Genomic DNA, 16,395 nt, shown 5'->3' with positions numbered 1-16,395 from the left:
AGTGCATACAATTAAGGCTCTGCACTGGGCTTTCCTTAAATTTTGAATAAGTGCTCGATTTCTTTCCAACATATGCGCCCAAACGGATGGCATATAACTAGTCATACTTTCAAAGACACCTCGGTATACCATGTACAAATGACAGCCCATAATCTTTTCAAGCAATCCTCCTAAGCTTGTGCATCACAGAGATGGCATCCACCGCTACTTGCCTAATGTGGTTGCTAAGCAGCAACTTCTCATCAGACAAAACACCTAGGTACTTATGAAATCAAGCTCGGCTAATTACACAGCTTTTATATTTAATACAAGGATTACAACTGTATGATAATTTGTCTGTACTCTTGAGAAGCATAAACTTTATCTTGGGCACAGAAATCTTTAGATTTTGAATGTCCATCCAGCCCTCTGCTATTGACAAAGCCGCCTGCGCTTGGTCTTCTAGCTATGGTCGTGAGTTACCACGAACTATCAGGAGACAGTCATCGGTGAAAGCTTGGGCCATGACCCCTTCTGGGAATGTCAGTCCCAAAAATCTGTCGAATACCAGGTTCCACAGCAAGGGACCGAGAATGGAGCCCTGTAGGCTTCCCATGGTGACGGTTTTACCATAACTAGGTGTGCATCCTTCAACAGAGCTGTGTGATAAGACAAGCAGTCACATACTACAGTCTGCAGGGCTACAGGAACATTGTGGCGTTCCAACTCATGGAGGACAGAACTCCAACACAAGGAAGAAAATGCTAACTCTACATCACTAAAAATTGCCAAAACATATTTACAGTCAGTGCTTTCCACCTCGGCAAGAGCATTAAGATACAATCCTCAGTGCCAACCCCTTTCATGAAGCCATACTAGCCTTGATTTAAAAGTGAGTTCATATCAATGCTTTCCCAGAGCTGTTCCACAACCAGCCTTTTAAGCAACCTGCCGATTACCAGGAAGAGGCTGAAGGGTCAATAACTGCTGATGGGTCGATAACTGCTGATGGGTCGATAACTGCTAACCTCACTCGAATCCTTTCCTGATTTTAAGAACAACCTCACCGAAGCCACCTTCCAACAAGTCAGAAAGCAACTCCAACTTAGGCATCCCGAGAACAGCCCGCCAAGCGGCTCTTTTATGACAAGCAGCAGATGATAGAAAATATCCGAGTCAAGTCTGTCAATCCCCGGTACCTTTCTCAGTGCCATTCAAGAAACCACTTGGTCTATATCTATTGGTTCCACAGCCTGTACAACAGGGAATGGTGTCTCAGCCACCCTAATGCCGACTTCTGCTTCACCCTCCGGAGCAGCTGGAAACAGAGCATCCTGGAACGCCTAGTAAGTTGCCACATATGTTAAAGTGTGGTCACGACCACCAAACCCGCATCGAACACTGAATAGCACGTGCAATGGCTTTGGCCGGTAACATGACTTTGCAAGCTGCCAGCGGTTGCACTGCAACTCACACAACTCCTGGCAGTTTTGGAATTTTGACAAAACTTGAGTTCGGCTCCCTTGATGGCATGAACCTACTCATGATGGGCACGCCGGTAGATCCACAGACTCTCAGCGAGCATATCATCAACGATAATCCCCACTCAGGAGCGACACTGGTATCTTCTCCTAGTGGACCTAACTCTTGCGTGCAGCATGCTAAGGTCAGAGGACCACCATTTTTTCCTGGGTTTCCGCCTGCGTTTAACAGATGACTCCCTGGAAGCAGCGATCATCAGCTCCAGGCACTCTCTGATCAGCGGTCTGGCCACTACCTAAGGGTCTGTCCATTGGCCGAGGCCACCATAGGACCCTATCACAGTCAGTCTTGATGGCCAGCCAAATTGTTCAGTCATCAATTCCACCTCCTCCCACTCTAACCACCACTCCAACCTCTGTAAGGCAGCAGCAGATTTGCACTACAGCCTGTCCTGATCCAGGCCCCTTAGGTTATAGTGACCCAAATCTGGATACATAGGTGATCCATACATGATCTCATAGGTTATAAGCCTATGATCACTTACACTGGCCTCAGACCAGACAGTCCAACTACTTATACACCTAAGCAAATCGCCCGTCACCAAGGTGATGTCGATGTTCCACCAATTCATTACAAGTAGATGAAATTGCAAATTCAAAAAATTGTATCATGTTCCATCTTCCTCCGTATCATAGCAATTTTTACCAGATAGAATTGATATGGGCACAGGTCAAAGAGTACAATGGGTGTGATAACACAACATTAAGTTAAGTGATGTAAAAATAATTTATTTCTAGATGTTAATAGAGTAGATACAAATGATTTGAAAAATTTCATTCAACAGGTAATTAAAGAAGAAAACAAGCACGGGAAGCGAGTAAATAGCTTGTGTGAAAGGATCACAGTAGTTCAACAGACAACAGCTTATCAGATATTGAAGAAATACACGGAAATAATAAATATTTTTATCTTAAATATTACATGACTTTTGGATGGATTAACTTTTATTTTCCATAGTTAGCCAACCATTGATTAAACCCAACTTTGATTGTAATTTACCTGAAGCTAGTGTTGGATCATTGTTGACTACCAAGATCGCGTTTATCAGCAAACAAAGCAAAAGTAACATAATTGGAAGTTGGAAAGTCTTCAGTGTAGATAGAGTGCAAAATCGATTCGAGAACTGAGCCTTAAGGAACATTAGAGTGAATTTCAAAAAATTCCTGATTATATTAATCCAGAAAAAATGACCACCCTAGTACCTAAGCAGGATCAAGTAAAACGGTTGAAGTACACTTGAATTCAGCTTATAAAGGAAATCAGACCTTGTCAAAGGCTTGTGGACATCCAAAAATGTTACTGAATTATAGCTGTAATTATGTTTATTTAATTATATCTGTATCTTTTTAGCTTCTAGATGGATACTACGTTGAGTCCCAAGCGTCTAAAATCACTGTCCCTGCCAACGCGGTCTCCCCCTAGAGTCAAGAGAAGGTCAGGAAAGTGCTGAAGGTGTTGTACGTGGAGACTCTGATGTGGAGTCCTGTTCCAATTTACCTGGGGCCCAGGAAGTGTGTCCGGTGCAGCAGTTTACAAACTTTTTACTATCTTGAGTGAACTTGGAGGCCGGATTGAGTTTTTGGACTCTGCAAACAGGACTGTCCCAATATCAAAGGCAATATTAAGACTTTGACAGCAGTCTTGGTCGCCCTGATGAAGCTTGTTCATCAGGGCGACCACTTCGATTGGTAAACTGGATGGGCTGCTCTGTCTGTATGATATGGAAAGTGTCACCAGTGTAGCAGAAGTTGAAGAGTCTATGAGAAGAGCGGTGGGGAAAGGTGTTGATCTCAGGGTGTCCTCCCTCCGTCCAGCTTTTGGAGCAACTCAAAATGCAACTGTGGTGACATCGTTTGGTGTACTGAAAAGCTTATAGCAGAAAGGGTATGGATTGGTTGGGTTCATTGTCGGGCACACATGCATGACCCAGAAGATAGGTGCATCTGATTATGGAGACTGGGTCACATGTTCTCCTCCTCTCAGGGTCCAGATAGGTCCACCCTTTGCTTCAACTGCAACTGCAAGAGGGGCATAAATGAGCCCAATACACCTACCTGAGCGGGTGTGCCATTTGTGGGACAGAGGGCCACAAGATTGAAGAATGTTCTATATATCAAGAACATAGTTACCAAAATAAATTCTACTGGATAAATGGAGTTTCAAGAAAATAGCCGGATTTATTTCTGGCATTTCCCTCACTTATTTATTTATTTATTTCCCTCACTTGAATGGACGATTAAAGAAAAGACCTTAACTGGTGAGGAGGAAGCCAGTCATGGTGTACGCCCCACTAGAGTCAGCATAGAAAGGACCCAAACCTGTGGGGGAAGCCATAAACGGTGTACCCCAACATGAGTGGGCAAAAGTCAAAAGAAGAGATCCAGCCTGCGACCCTCATGTGAGTTTCAAGGAATGCCCCTGTGCTGGCCTTGCTTAACTGTTGATCCAGTGCAGGGGTGTAGGGAGAAAAAAAGTATAAATTTGCTTGTTCGCTTAAATTCATCTAAAACTTTTATCAATTGCATCAACATTACTTTTCTTGGTTAACATTAATTTTGATTGGTTAATGTGTTTGCAAATAAAATTAAGAAAAGAGATCACTAATGATAAGGTATATTTATGATTACATAACATGTTTATCCGTATCAAAATATGTAATTGATGGTCTCCTTGTGGTGGAGGGAGATGCTGACCAAGTCAAGGGGGCTTACTGTTTTTACCTTAAACATTATTTGTGCCGTACATAGTGCCAGTCTTATAAAATATTTTAGGATACTTTCATTTTGTAACAACTATCAACTGAGCCATAAGTTAATAATATTACTAAAAATAATAATGTACTGCTTCATTTTCAAATGTTCTAACAGTTATTACTTCTAGGTTATTCTAATCAGATGTATAGAGAAGTAACAGTTAAAGTATGCTGCAGCATTACAATTGAGAATAAGTTGAACTGCTAATTCATAATGAAATTTAATTTAATAGCGTGTCTCATTATGATTTGCGTATAAAAATCATACATTTTTCACAAATGTAGTATGTTTTTGATTTTGTTTTTTTTTAAATGAAAAGATTTTCTAAAACTTCTGACAGGTAGAATCTGTATTACAGAATGGTAAGAAAGAAACTAACATCTTTTTCAGGTTTCAGATTTAATAAAATCACAGAAAAATAGCTGTTTTCTATGGACCGAGTTATATGTGAAAGCATAAATAATATCATTCTTTAAATAACAAGCAAAATATCAAAGGATATCTTTTAAGATATCTTGTTTTCAACATTTCACTTTTACCAGCATTTAGATTGATGTGTTACTACCATCATTATTATAAAACCCCATTCTTTTGCTTTATATAATCTGAACTAGTTTTTCTTATGAATGTGCACCACATAAAACACTAAGATATAAAAACTGCTTTCTCTAAGAAAGATAATCAATGCACAGCTAGCCCTTGTACTGAACAGATTAAAGGTGTAAATTGGGAGAGTTAAATATCATCACCTGTAATTCAGTGAGCTTGGCAGCTGATGATATGCAACAGGATATTCACCTGAGTGAAGAAAACAAAGGAAAGCCACATTACTCCTCATTATCACTAGTAAGCCAGGCGTGGAATATTTGCTATTATTAAAGATGGCCATATAATTTTAGGAAATTGTCAAGTCACCTATAATCATTACAGTTATGCCATTAAACATATATGCAATGATCAACCATAATTTTTCTTTAAATGTTGTCCTTCTAGGAAACATTTGCAAAAAAAATAATAAATTCAATATTTTTGCTCTAGGATTAATAATTTAGCTTGATGATGATCACAGAATGATAAACTCTCACACATAAATATTTAATACTATTTTGGAAATCATTATGTAAACAAAAGAGCTGTAGTAGAAGAAAGCTGTTAAACATATGGTACAAATACGAAAATATGATGATATTTCAAGTTTCCTTATTTGTACTGGAGCTCTTATAAAAAGCACAGTGAGACTGTGTTGAACTAAACTCTTAGTTCACTGCAAAGAACTAAAAGAGTGAGCAATTAAAAATGATATTACATATATATAAACAGGCAATAATGTCTGAGGTAAACCCAGTCCTTCCCTCCCTTTAAGCATTCAACTGTGAAAAGTGTAGGAATAAGCATGAGAGATAATCAAACAAAAATGTTATAAATAATTAAAATACTAAATATTAATATAAAGATTTTTTAATATCTACAATTAATATGAACAAATAATCAATTAAAAGGAAACAAACTGAGATCCAAGACACTCATAATTAGCACATGAAATAGAAGATGTATTATTTTACACATTATATTTCTATTAAAACATCTGATATACCATGTTTTATTTTATTTCTAAATCATTTAAAATTAAAAAACATCCTACAAAAATCAGAACAACTGTAAACTCTTTTTATCAGATTGATGAAATCACAAAAAAGTCACCAAATTATTTAACTACCTCCCAATCACTCCCATTACAATCAATCATAGAAAAAATAAGTACCTCTCAGAATAAAAATATGATTTTATGTTTCAGAAAAGAGTCAAAAGACAAACAAAGGAATAAACAAATTTTTACTACAGAAACTGAAAAAAAGTTGCAACATATGTGAAAACTTTAAAGAGACAAACGAATTGTAAAAGATATGCTGAATAACAAAACTGAAAAATATTAGTTACAAATAGAACAAATTTACTTCCTCTAGCTAAGAAAATATAGATGATAAAACAAAGGAGTAAAGTACTTTCTGATAAAGAAAACAAAAGTTACAGGTTTTTTTTTTTCAATGACAATAGAAAGAAAATAAGTAGTTGTAAAAATAAACTTTCAAATTCTTAATAGAAAATTTATATAAACCATACGTTAATTAAAAAGTTATGAAAAAATTTTAAAGAATGATTTTTTCCGAGTTCATCTGTCACTAACAGCTAGTGAAGTATAGTGTTGAGTATTCTTATTTTTTGTTTTTGAATATATACTGGTTGTAAGCAATCCTGCACTTGCTCCGTTTTCTTACAGATCTTTCCTTTCAGAATATTTTTTTGTTTATTATAACGATTTGTCAACATAATTCTTTTTTTCATCTTCAAAATTTGTAATTATTGTTTAGATACATGTATATAGATTGTTAAATAATAATGTTAGTTTAAAATAGTATTGTATTATCTATAAAATAACATAAATTTTATTATTTTTTTCCTTTAAAAAAAATAATAATCTTAATATATTCTCTTTTTATAAAGACATAACTTGCGTTGGGATAAGTAAGATAAGATAGATAAAGAAAGATTTCTATCTTTCTTTTACTAGCAAAATGAATAAAAGATAAGGATAACAGAATTTAAAAAAAAAAAAATATGTTTTGAACACACAAAAAAGCACAGAAGACTGTGAGAGACACACTTCCAAGAACTAAAAGAGAGAGCAATTAAAAATGATATTACATATACACAGGCAGCAATGTGTGAGGTAAGCCCAGTGCTTCCAGCAATAAACTGTGAAAAGTGTAGGAATAAGCATGAGAAATAATCAAACAAAAATGTTATAAATAATTAAAATACTAAACATTATATAAATAACAATAATAACATGAGTTTAGTAGTTTAGTAGTTATTTCTTCATACATAAACATACCCTTTAGTTATAAAACAATTCAAAGAGGTCTCAGTATAATACATAGATTTCTACTATAACATATATTTACATTTAATTTTTATAATTAAAAGTAATAATACATATTTTAACGCTACAATAACATACATTTACATTTAATTAAAAGTAATAACACATATTTTAACTTTCATTCATTTTAGGAACTTTATGAACCATACATCCATAGGTGTTTTTCATTCAAAAAGGTAAAAAAGACAAGTAGAAATATGCAAGAAAAATTAAACCAAACAATTATTATCTCTTAAATGATTGCAATTAGTTATTAAGATTAGACCGAGAAAACAATATAAACAGTTTATTTATGGTTGAAGAGACATGTTTTGAAGAGGAAAAGATCAAGCAAGGATTGCACTACCCACAGATAATATCATACATCAGGAATGTTTTTTTACTTCTAATTACATATAATCTGAATTCTGTCAAAACTTACCTTGAAAAATGACCTTCTCATTTAATCTACAGACCCAATTATGGTTAAGTAATTCTAAATTATCATTTAATCTAAGTACAACACAATAATATAAAGATAAAATACTTAGTGTTTTCTGCAATTTATTACAAATTCCTGTTTTCAATTACTACCTACTTAAAACAAACAAAATTTAAGTAAGTATAAAAAAACAGATAATTATAAAATTAAACAGCAAAACACACAATTTATATTAATGTAATTACAACAAATATAAACATAAATTTAAGAGTAAAAAGATTTTCATATAGCAAAGTTACATCACACATTATTTAGCATAATAAAAATGTGAACAAATAAAAAGATTTATTTAATATAAAAATACTTATAATTCTTTAATGACAAACTATTGTTTGGGATTTAACATGGATTTTATATACTTGTTATAACTTACATACCACTGTATATAAGATGCCTGATTATACCACATATTATACCAATTACGTACTTCTACTGGCATGTTATTTATATTATATTGATTTGGATTAGCTGAATGGCTTCGAGATGTATTATATTGTTCTGCATAAGGACAATTATATTCATGTTGAAAATGATAAGCAGACTGGTGTAATTTTTGATTATTACTATTAGTTTGAAAACTATGATTATTATTATTATTATTAATTCCACTAACAGAAGGTGCACTACTAAAGTCACTGCTACTAACTGCACAACTTACACTTCCAGTTTGTTTAGCTTTTTTCAAATTATCATTCTGATATAATCTTTTATTAATGGCTTCATTATTATTATCAATTTGTGATAAATTAATAGAACTAAAAATATTTTTCCTTTTTCTATTTTTTTTTTCTTCTCTGGTAAATAATCTTTTACCAATACTTTTTTTATCGTTTTCAACTAATACATCTTTATCATTTCTTTCTTCCGATTCACTGTTTTCTTTGATGTCACTATGAATAGCAGATTTCTCTTCATCAGAATTCTCCAAGTCACTTTTAATTTTTTTATCAATTTCAAATTCTGTTTCTTTATTATTTACATTCAGTTTATCAAAAGAATTACTTAATTTTGAAACTGATTCACCATCATTTTCTATCTCAACTAATTTATCAAGATTTTCGCCACTAGAATTATCAGATGATAAATATAGTTCTGGATCTTTACATTTTGATTCATTTATAGGAACTTTATCAGCTTTTTTCAAATTACCAAAAGCTTCACTTAAAATATCAGTTGTTGCATTATTCAATAATGAATTTACAACTAAATCAGCCCCAAAATTCTGACAAATATGCATTAAACTATTATAATCATTCATTGACTTCCTTGAGAAGTTTTCAACGATTTCAGTATCCAAAGTACCTTTTGGTTCAAGTAACCTTCTATTAATATCTTCAATGTCACATTTATTATCAATAAAACTGTTTAGTGATGAATCTAATAATGAGTATGGATGCAAAATATCAGGACTACAACCATAATAATGTAATAGTTTCAAACCAAATCTTTCAATACCAAAATTATCACTTTCAGAGTCAGTTTCAGTGGAGTGCAAATAATTTTGTTCATTATTATCTTCTCTATTATCATCACTACCACACTCGCTAAACTTCTCTGCATTGCTATTTGTATCTGCTGAATACGAAGAGGATTCAGAATCTTCCTTGTCATTTATATAAGAATAGTTTTCATTCATTTCTACATACTTTTCATTTTTAATCTCACTTTTGGCATTTTTATCAAAACCACATTCTTCAGTAGTACGTGAATTTACAGGGCTATTATTATCAGGATCCAGTTTAGTCATATCTGTAACACAACTATTACTATCATTTAAAATTTCAACATTTTTTATATCATCTAATTCATTGTGCAGTTCTACATGTCTAAGATTTATACAATCTGTATTATTACCTTTTACTTGTCTAAAATTACCTTCATCTTCAATTTCAACTGATAATTTATTATTATCATCATCATCATCATTTAATATACCAATTATTTGTTCATAATGAGAAAAATCATTCTTCCACAATTTATCTGAGAGTTCACAATCTGGAATTACATAAGCACTTGCATATGAATCACCAATAGCTCCTAAAAGTTGTTTAAACTTCTTGACTTCTTCTTCGGTTATAATAGTAATAACGATACCTGAAAAAAATTTAACAAACTTTAATAAATATAATAAAACTCAAATAAAGTGATTTTAATGGTAACACAGAAAGACTATGTCACTAGCAGGAAATACTGTTAAGTGTAAAATATAAAAGTCCAGTATTTGGTATCATAAACAAAGGATTCTAATTGTAACATTATTTTACGCTTAAAAATTCTAGATGATAGTAACTGAAAATAAAATTGTCCATGAAAATTTTTACATTTGGGCAACATTATTTTCATTATTCAGTAGCTGGTATGACCTCTGTTAACTGAACTATCCTCATAAAAAAAGAATGGTGCATGGGTTTGTTTGTTTATGTGCTCACATTTGTTTTAGCTTTTATTGGTGCAGAGGGCCAACGGTGGTGCATTGGGCGGTTGCCCAAATGTTTACAAATAATACACTTCTTCCATTTACTTTATTTACAGATCAAAAGAAATCTTTCTTTTGTCGGATAAATTTTTCTTTCTTTCCAATCTCTTTTAACCATGTACTTTAATTTAATTTAATTGTGCTTAATGTATTCTAAGTAAAACTTAAAATAAAATAAATACTGTTCTCTACATGTATCATAACTTTTCACTCAGTTGATTTTTCAAATACAATTTTTGAATGTACAGTCAGCACAGATAAGATATCATTTACTTATTTACGTACACAAACTTATAAAATCATATGTTTCTTAATCTTGAAGAAATTAGATGAAAAATTTGTTAAAAATAATAAACAATAAAATTATAATTATTCAATTGGTAAATATTATAAAGGATCTTTAAAACAGCGTAAAAACATAATTATGAGTATTTTAAGTCCTACCAAGTAAAATGTAGACTATAAAATGAACAGCCAAACCAAAACATATAAAAGTAACTATATTAAACTTATAAATGAAACAGAAACATACCATGTCCACCATATCTTCCAGCACGACCCATACGATGCAAATAAGTATGATGATCTGTAGGTATATCCATATTGATAACTAAATTAACTTCGTGAAGATCAATACCTCTAGCTGTTAAATCAGTTGTAACTAGAATACGTACTTTAAGATCCTTAACATTGGTCATAACAGTCGTTCTTGTTTTCTGATCCTGTTTACCAGCAATCCATGTAGCCTGCCAGCCTTTTCTTTTTAAATGATTGCAAATACTTTCTGCTCTAAAACATAAGAAACAGGAGTATGATTATTAACTAAAGATTTGCAATTTTAGGGGAAAGAAATATAGTCCAAAATCATTACTAATTAAATGAAATAGGAAAGGGAAGAATGAACAAAAGTAATGAATAGTTGGTAGTGACAAGCAATGATTGAAATGAAAGTTGTAGCCTCCAAACCTGCACTATAAGAAGAAACAACATAAATTATTAAAAGTTTTACATATTTATGGCATATATATGAGTCTGGGAAGAAAATTAAGGGAATTGCAAGTTTTTATTGAAATATTAGAAGTTTTATACAGGATAACGCGGTACAACAATAGAAAATAAAGACAATATTCAAAATTAGTTATGTTCCTGTTCCAATACACAGTTTCAGAGTACGGGAACACTTCTCAAAAGAAAACAGTAAAATACAGATGACATGTTTTTAAAAATGATAAAATAAATTTAACAAATCAAGTAAGAAATGCTGCTGTAAAAAAAGACTAAGAACATACAAATGCCACTGGAAAGAACTGAACAGAGCAGACTGCTGTGGTTTGATACCCATAGAGAATAACAAGTGGGAAAGAAGCAAAAAAAGCTTTTTATCTTAATATTATACGTAGAAAACAAAAAGGAAGAGCGAGAAAAGATGGTTAGACTAGTTAAGGAAGGACCTGAAAGGAAAACAGGTGAAGACAATTTTTAATAGGAATGAAACACAATCCAGTATGAACTGTATGATGGCAAACAATGTTAATGATGTAAAAAAAGATGGCTGAATTACACACTATAATGTGAAGATATATGAAATAATAAAAAAAAGTAATAATCCAACAAAATTACAATGAAATTGTAAACTGTACAGTAAGAGCAGTGGCGGCTTGCATATAAGCACTGCAGCACCCCCTATTTCCACTTGATATTATCGATAACATTTAATACGAGTCCTTTTTTCATTAATTATTTCTTTATACTTGTACATAATATAATCCTTAAACTTAAATGTCAGTAGCCATCCCCCAGTTTATGAAAAAAAATACAAAAAGTTTTGTACGGAACTGTGCACTTCACAGTTCCAGCGGCATCGTGTTTGCTGCTGTGTGCATGCGCACATAGGAAGCTCCACACAAGGCTGCGAGGGATAGCAAGAACTGTCACTCCAACAGTGCCGGCCCTGGTGTGCTGGTGGAAGGTAGTTTTTTTTTTTTTTTACTCTGCAAGTGTTGTACTTAAAAACAATGTACCATACTCTTAAATGCAATAAAATTAGATTATTATCCTGTTTCTAACTATTCTATTTGTTTCAGTTTTTTTTATTTTTTTCAGAAAACTTTAACCATGGCCTTGAAAAGAGGAGGAAAAAAATTTTCTGGAGAAGAACCCCCACTAATTTTAACTATGAGCCACCCCTGGATAAGAGTCCCGTACATATTTCTTCAGCTCAAAAAACAAAAATTTCTGTAATATAAATAAAACTATTTTTAACAAAATGATACTGATATCAAAAAAGGTAAGACACTACATTTCTATTACATATTAAATAAAACTCTTACCGACCCGATTTCATTTAGATGTAATACATATCACATTTACAGAAATAATACAATTCTTATGATTATTCGTTGTTTAATAAATGAAATCAGGCAGGTAAGAGTTTTATTTAACATGTTTTTTTTTTAATTCTAAACAACAAATTTTTATAATAGAAAGTAGTATCTTACCTTTTTTTATATCAGTATCATTTTGTTAAAAACAGTTTTATTTATATTACAGAAATTTTTGTTTTTTGAGCGGAAGAAATGATACATGCGAGGCTCTTACTGTACGGTTTACAATTTCATTATAATTTTTTTGATATCACTGTATTTTGTTAATTATTCTTTTATGAATTACTGATTGCTATCTTACGGATTTATTATTAAAATTTATTGTCTTTCTAGAACAAACAAATATATATTTTTTGAATTTCTCAGTGAATTTTTTTTTTGTTTATAGTCATATATCATACTTTTACTTTTTTAATAAAACTAATGTAATGACCTTCACAAATCAAAGATCCATAATGTAATATTGCACTTACTATTTTGTTAAGTATAACCCTCGATTTTTATCATATCCGTGAACACACTTTTTATATTATTATTATTATTAAGTGAACTTTTTTTTTATTTCTCCATCAATTAATTCAAATAGTTCTAATTGTAAAATAAAAAATTTATCAGTCGAATCTATTTCTGTTTTATGTAAAAAATCTTTGTTGCCACATTTGCAACACTTTCCTACTGTTCGTGTTTTTTGTGTTTCATTAGCATCTATAACCTCTTGTAAACTAATACTTTTATTTTTTTTTTTAATGAATTGATGGAATTAAAAATATTGTTTAATCTTCAGTACTTACATTTACATAACAGCATTTACTATTAAGCAAGTTATAATATATTTTCTTTTAAATTTAATTATTTCAAATACATTATCAAGTTTTTGTACCTAGTTTTGCTACCTAGCCGCTTGATTTGTAAACCTACCTTTTTGAGGAAAAAGTAACATATTCAAGTCCCACCGCTCATCAAATGGAAGATAAAAAAATGTCTACCAAAATTCAAGGTATTTTTTGAAAGTATTCTTTATTAAAAATTTAACTGAACTGAAATATAATGTTTTCATGCTTATTTTTTATTTATTTTTCCATTTTCATTTCACTTTTATGTTGTCATGTTTAGAACTCTAAATATAGTTTGTCGACTTCACCATGCTGTCCAGTTCTGCAGACTCTTACCACAAAGTTTGAATGAACAGCTTGATCACAGCATTACACATAAATAAACAATTATCAGCTAAGACCGTCATTTTCAAAAACAATAAACAACCACATATTCAATAATGTATCATATATTATTTAAATTATACTTGCATTTCTGGACTAAAGTTTTTGCTGAACAAATTAGTTTTAATAATGCATTACAATTAATGCAGACTAAATCTGAGCTTCATAAAATACAGAGTTATCAAAAGTAGAGTCTACACATGACTTTATAACCATAATATGATAAATGAAGTATTTAATTTAATACAATTGTAAATGAAAATGTACAGAAAAATCTGCAAGTTCATTCCATTCTTTAGTACATTTAGAGTTAACAATAATAAAATCCAATCCTTTACAAAAAATCTTCAATTTATTGTTGATTCAAGTATATGTAAAGATACATCTCTGAATTATAATTATTTTCCTCTAATAAATTTCCATCAACAATCTAAACTCTGGCAAAGTAATTTTTTTTTTTATGATATAAAAATGTTAACTGTCCTTTACCTTCCACTTATTATAGAATAAATTAATCAAACATGAGGAACTTATGTTTGAGAATCATTATGCTTACTTCTTACAGCTTTCCGCTGCAGCATGTGAACCAGCAAATTCAAAAGTTTGAATTTTAGCAATGAAAACATATACTTGATTTATAAACAAGTAAATCATATTTTTAATTTTTTTTAAGAGATCAAGGGTAATCCAGACAATAATATCTACCAGCATATATCTTGCACATCTTTACAGTTATAATTTCATGTGGACAGTAATCTCCTTTAATCATTTTCAAATCACATATGCTATTTATATTAAAGTTTGTTTATGTTTATGATTATTATTCTGTATAAAATAATATGTTTAATGGCCCATCAATTATGAAATCAGATATCATTTTTTAAATGCTATGAATAGATTGTGTAACAAAATTAATTAATGTATTTATGAAGCGTATAATGGAAATGCCTATATGAGATATGTCCATATGTTTAATGAACACTTCAATACTTAATGTATATGAACACTTCATATTTCTCTTTGCTTACGGTCTTTTTAAAATTTTATAACTGCATGAAACTGTTATACTATTTGAATTATCAAAAAATAACTCCATATTGGATAAAAGGATCCTCCACAAAAATCTATTGCAAGGACTTACTTGATATATGAAAATAAAGGAGTTGAAATATAGGCATCTTACAGAATGAGGTGACTATTGTTTTCTGTTCCATCAGTGAAACAGAACTATTGGTGGTATTCTTCTACCATGGAAGGATACCACCAATGGAATAATTGTGGAACACCAACAGCTTGCCAACAATAAAAACTTCAAGCAGATATTCTTAATAAAAGAGATCCTGTCCAACAAATTCTAAGGTAGACTTAAATGTTATTTTGATAGAATTCACATTCTATGGCTCAACAATAAATTCTGCAGTTAACATGGGCATATCCAGAGGGGGATAGGGAGGGTAACAGCAGCCTCCCCTTCCAACATGGAAAAAATTAATTTAAAAAAATAAATAAAATTTTTTAACAATTTTAGTTTAACATTTTGAAAGAGACTAATTACAAAATAGAGACTTGTACAATCTGTTAGAATATTTAAGAATTAATGTTACATACCAGCACCACCTGCGGCAACAAGTTTTCTAGAATAGTCTCGTCATTCTCATCTCATTTTACGATGGGAGTATTCCAGAAGGTATTTACTAAGTACAGTATATACGAGCGTTTTTGGTTACAGTCAGTGCAGTTGTTACTTTCACACAAGTAAGTAAGTAATGTATGCAATTTTTTTATGACTGTAAAGTTTGTTTTTTCATGCCAGCCACCTGTCCTCCATTTTATTAAAATAAATGGATATTAGAACATTTTTTGGTAAGTAGCCTACTGTAGCATTTATTACATGCTTTTATTTAATTTGCAATGTATACACTGTAAACTTACATAAGCATGAGTCTTGCTTTAAAATCATATGATTTAAAGTTTGTTATTCTTCATTTTTTGGTAATTTTTCTATGCCTGTAAGCGTTATGCCACTAAGGAGTCTTCTGGAGCTTTTCACATTTCTAGAGTTTTGTATTTAAGTTTACGAAAATAATCTATAGTTTTAATGACTAATTAAAAATAATTCAAAACACAGTCTAATTACCAATATTGCTTTTGGCAACTGCTTGGTTTTTATATCAGTAAAATTGGTTTGTTTCTAATTTACCTTGAACTCATCAGTAAAGAGAGGAAAACATTTAACTACCTTGTGACAAATGTATGATTGTGATACAAGATATATGGAAATATCTGTTTTGCAAGTCCAAAAAAATGGTTTTTAAAAAATGTCTCTGTCTGATAAATTTTCTATTGATGACTCTTCCATAAGTTTTTAATGTTATTAAGATAAGTCATATTTTTGACTTAAGCTCAACTAGTATAATCATGTACCGCATAAAACTCAATTTTGACAAAAATGTCAAGTAAGAACCTTCCTTGTCAAACCAATGCAGCAAGATGCCAAAAGTCTGCATTCCATTAACATTTGGTCAAATTAAATTGATTTATTTTTTTAAAACAAAAAAATGCCAGCAGCAGCAATGAGGGTGAGGACAAAGAAGTATAACCACTCTCTAGTTCAAATACTAC

The 16,395-nt window shown here is 31.4% G+C and overlaps 1 protein-coding gene across 1 annotated transcript in view; it reads right to left on the bottom strand.

Annotated features, from left to right (window-relative positions):
• Nucleotides 1-5,722: 5,722 nt before the first annotated feature.
• Nucleotides 5,723-16,395, bottom strand: part of LOC142326049 (uncharacterized) — a 30,665-nt gene continuing 19,992 nt past the window's right edge. Inside the window, exons 6-7 of the mRNA XM_075368146.1 lie at nucleotides 10,705-10,961; nucleotides 5,723-9,790 (exon numbers count right to left, since the gene is read on the bottom strand). Coding sequence (XP_075224261.1) covers nucleotides 8,022-9,790; nucleotides 10,705-10,961 — 2,026 coding nt within the window. The 3' untranslated portion in view covers nucleotides 5,723-8,021. The remainder of the gene's footprint in view (nucleotides 9,791-10,704; nucleotides 10,962-16,395) is intronic.

The sequence above is a fragment of the Lycorma delicatula genome, chromosome 6, assembly GCF_047948215.1.
Source record: "Lycorma delicatula isolate Av1 chromosome 6, ASM4794821v1, whole genome shotgun sequence".
Classification (NCBI taxonomy): Eukaryota; Metazoa; Arthropoda; class Insecta; order Hemiptera; family Fulgoridae; genus Lycorma; species Lycorma delicatula.
This window is presented reverse-complemented; position numbering and strand designations above follow the sequence as displayed.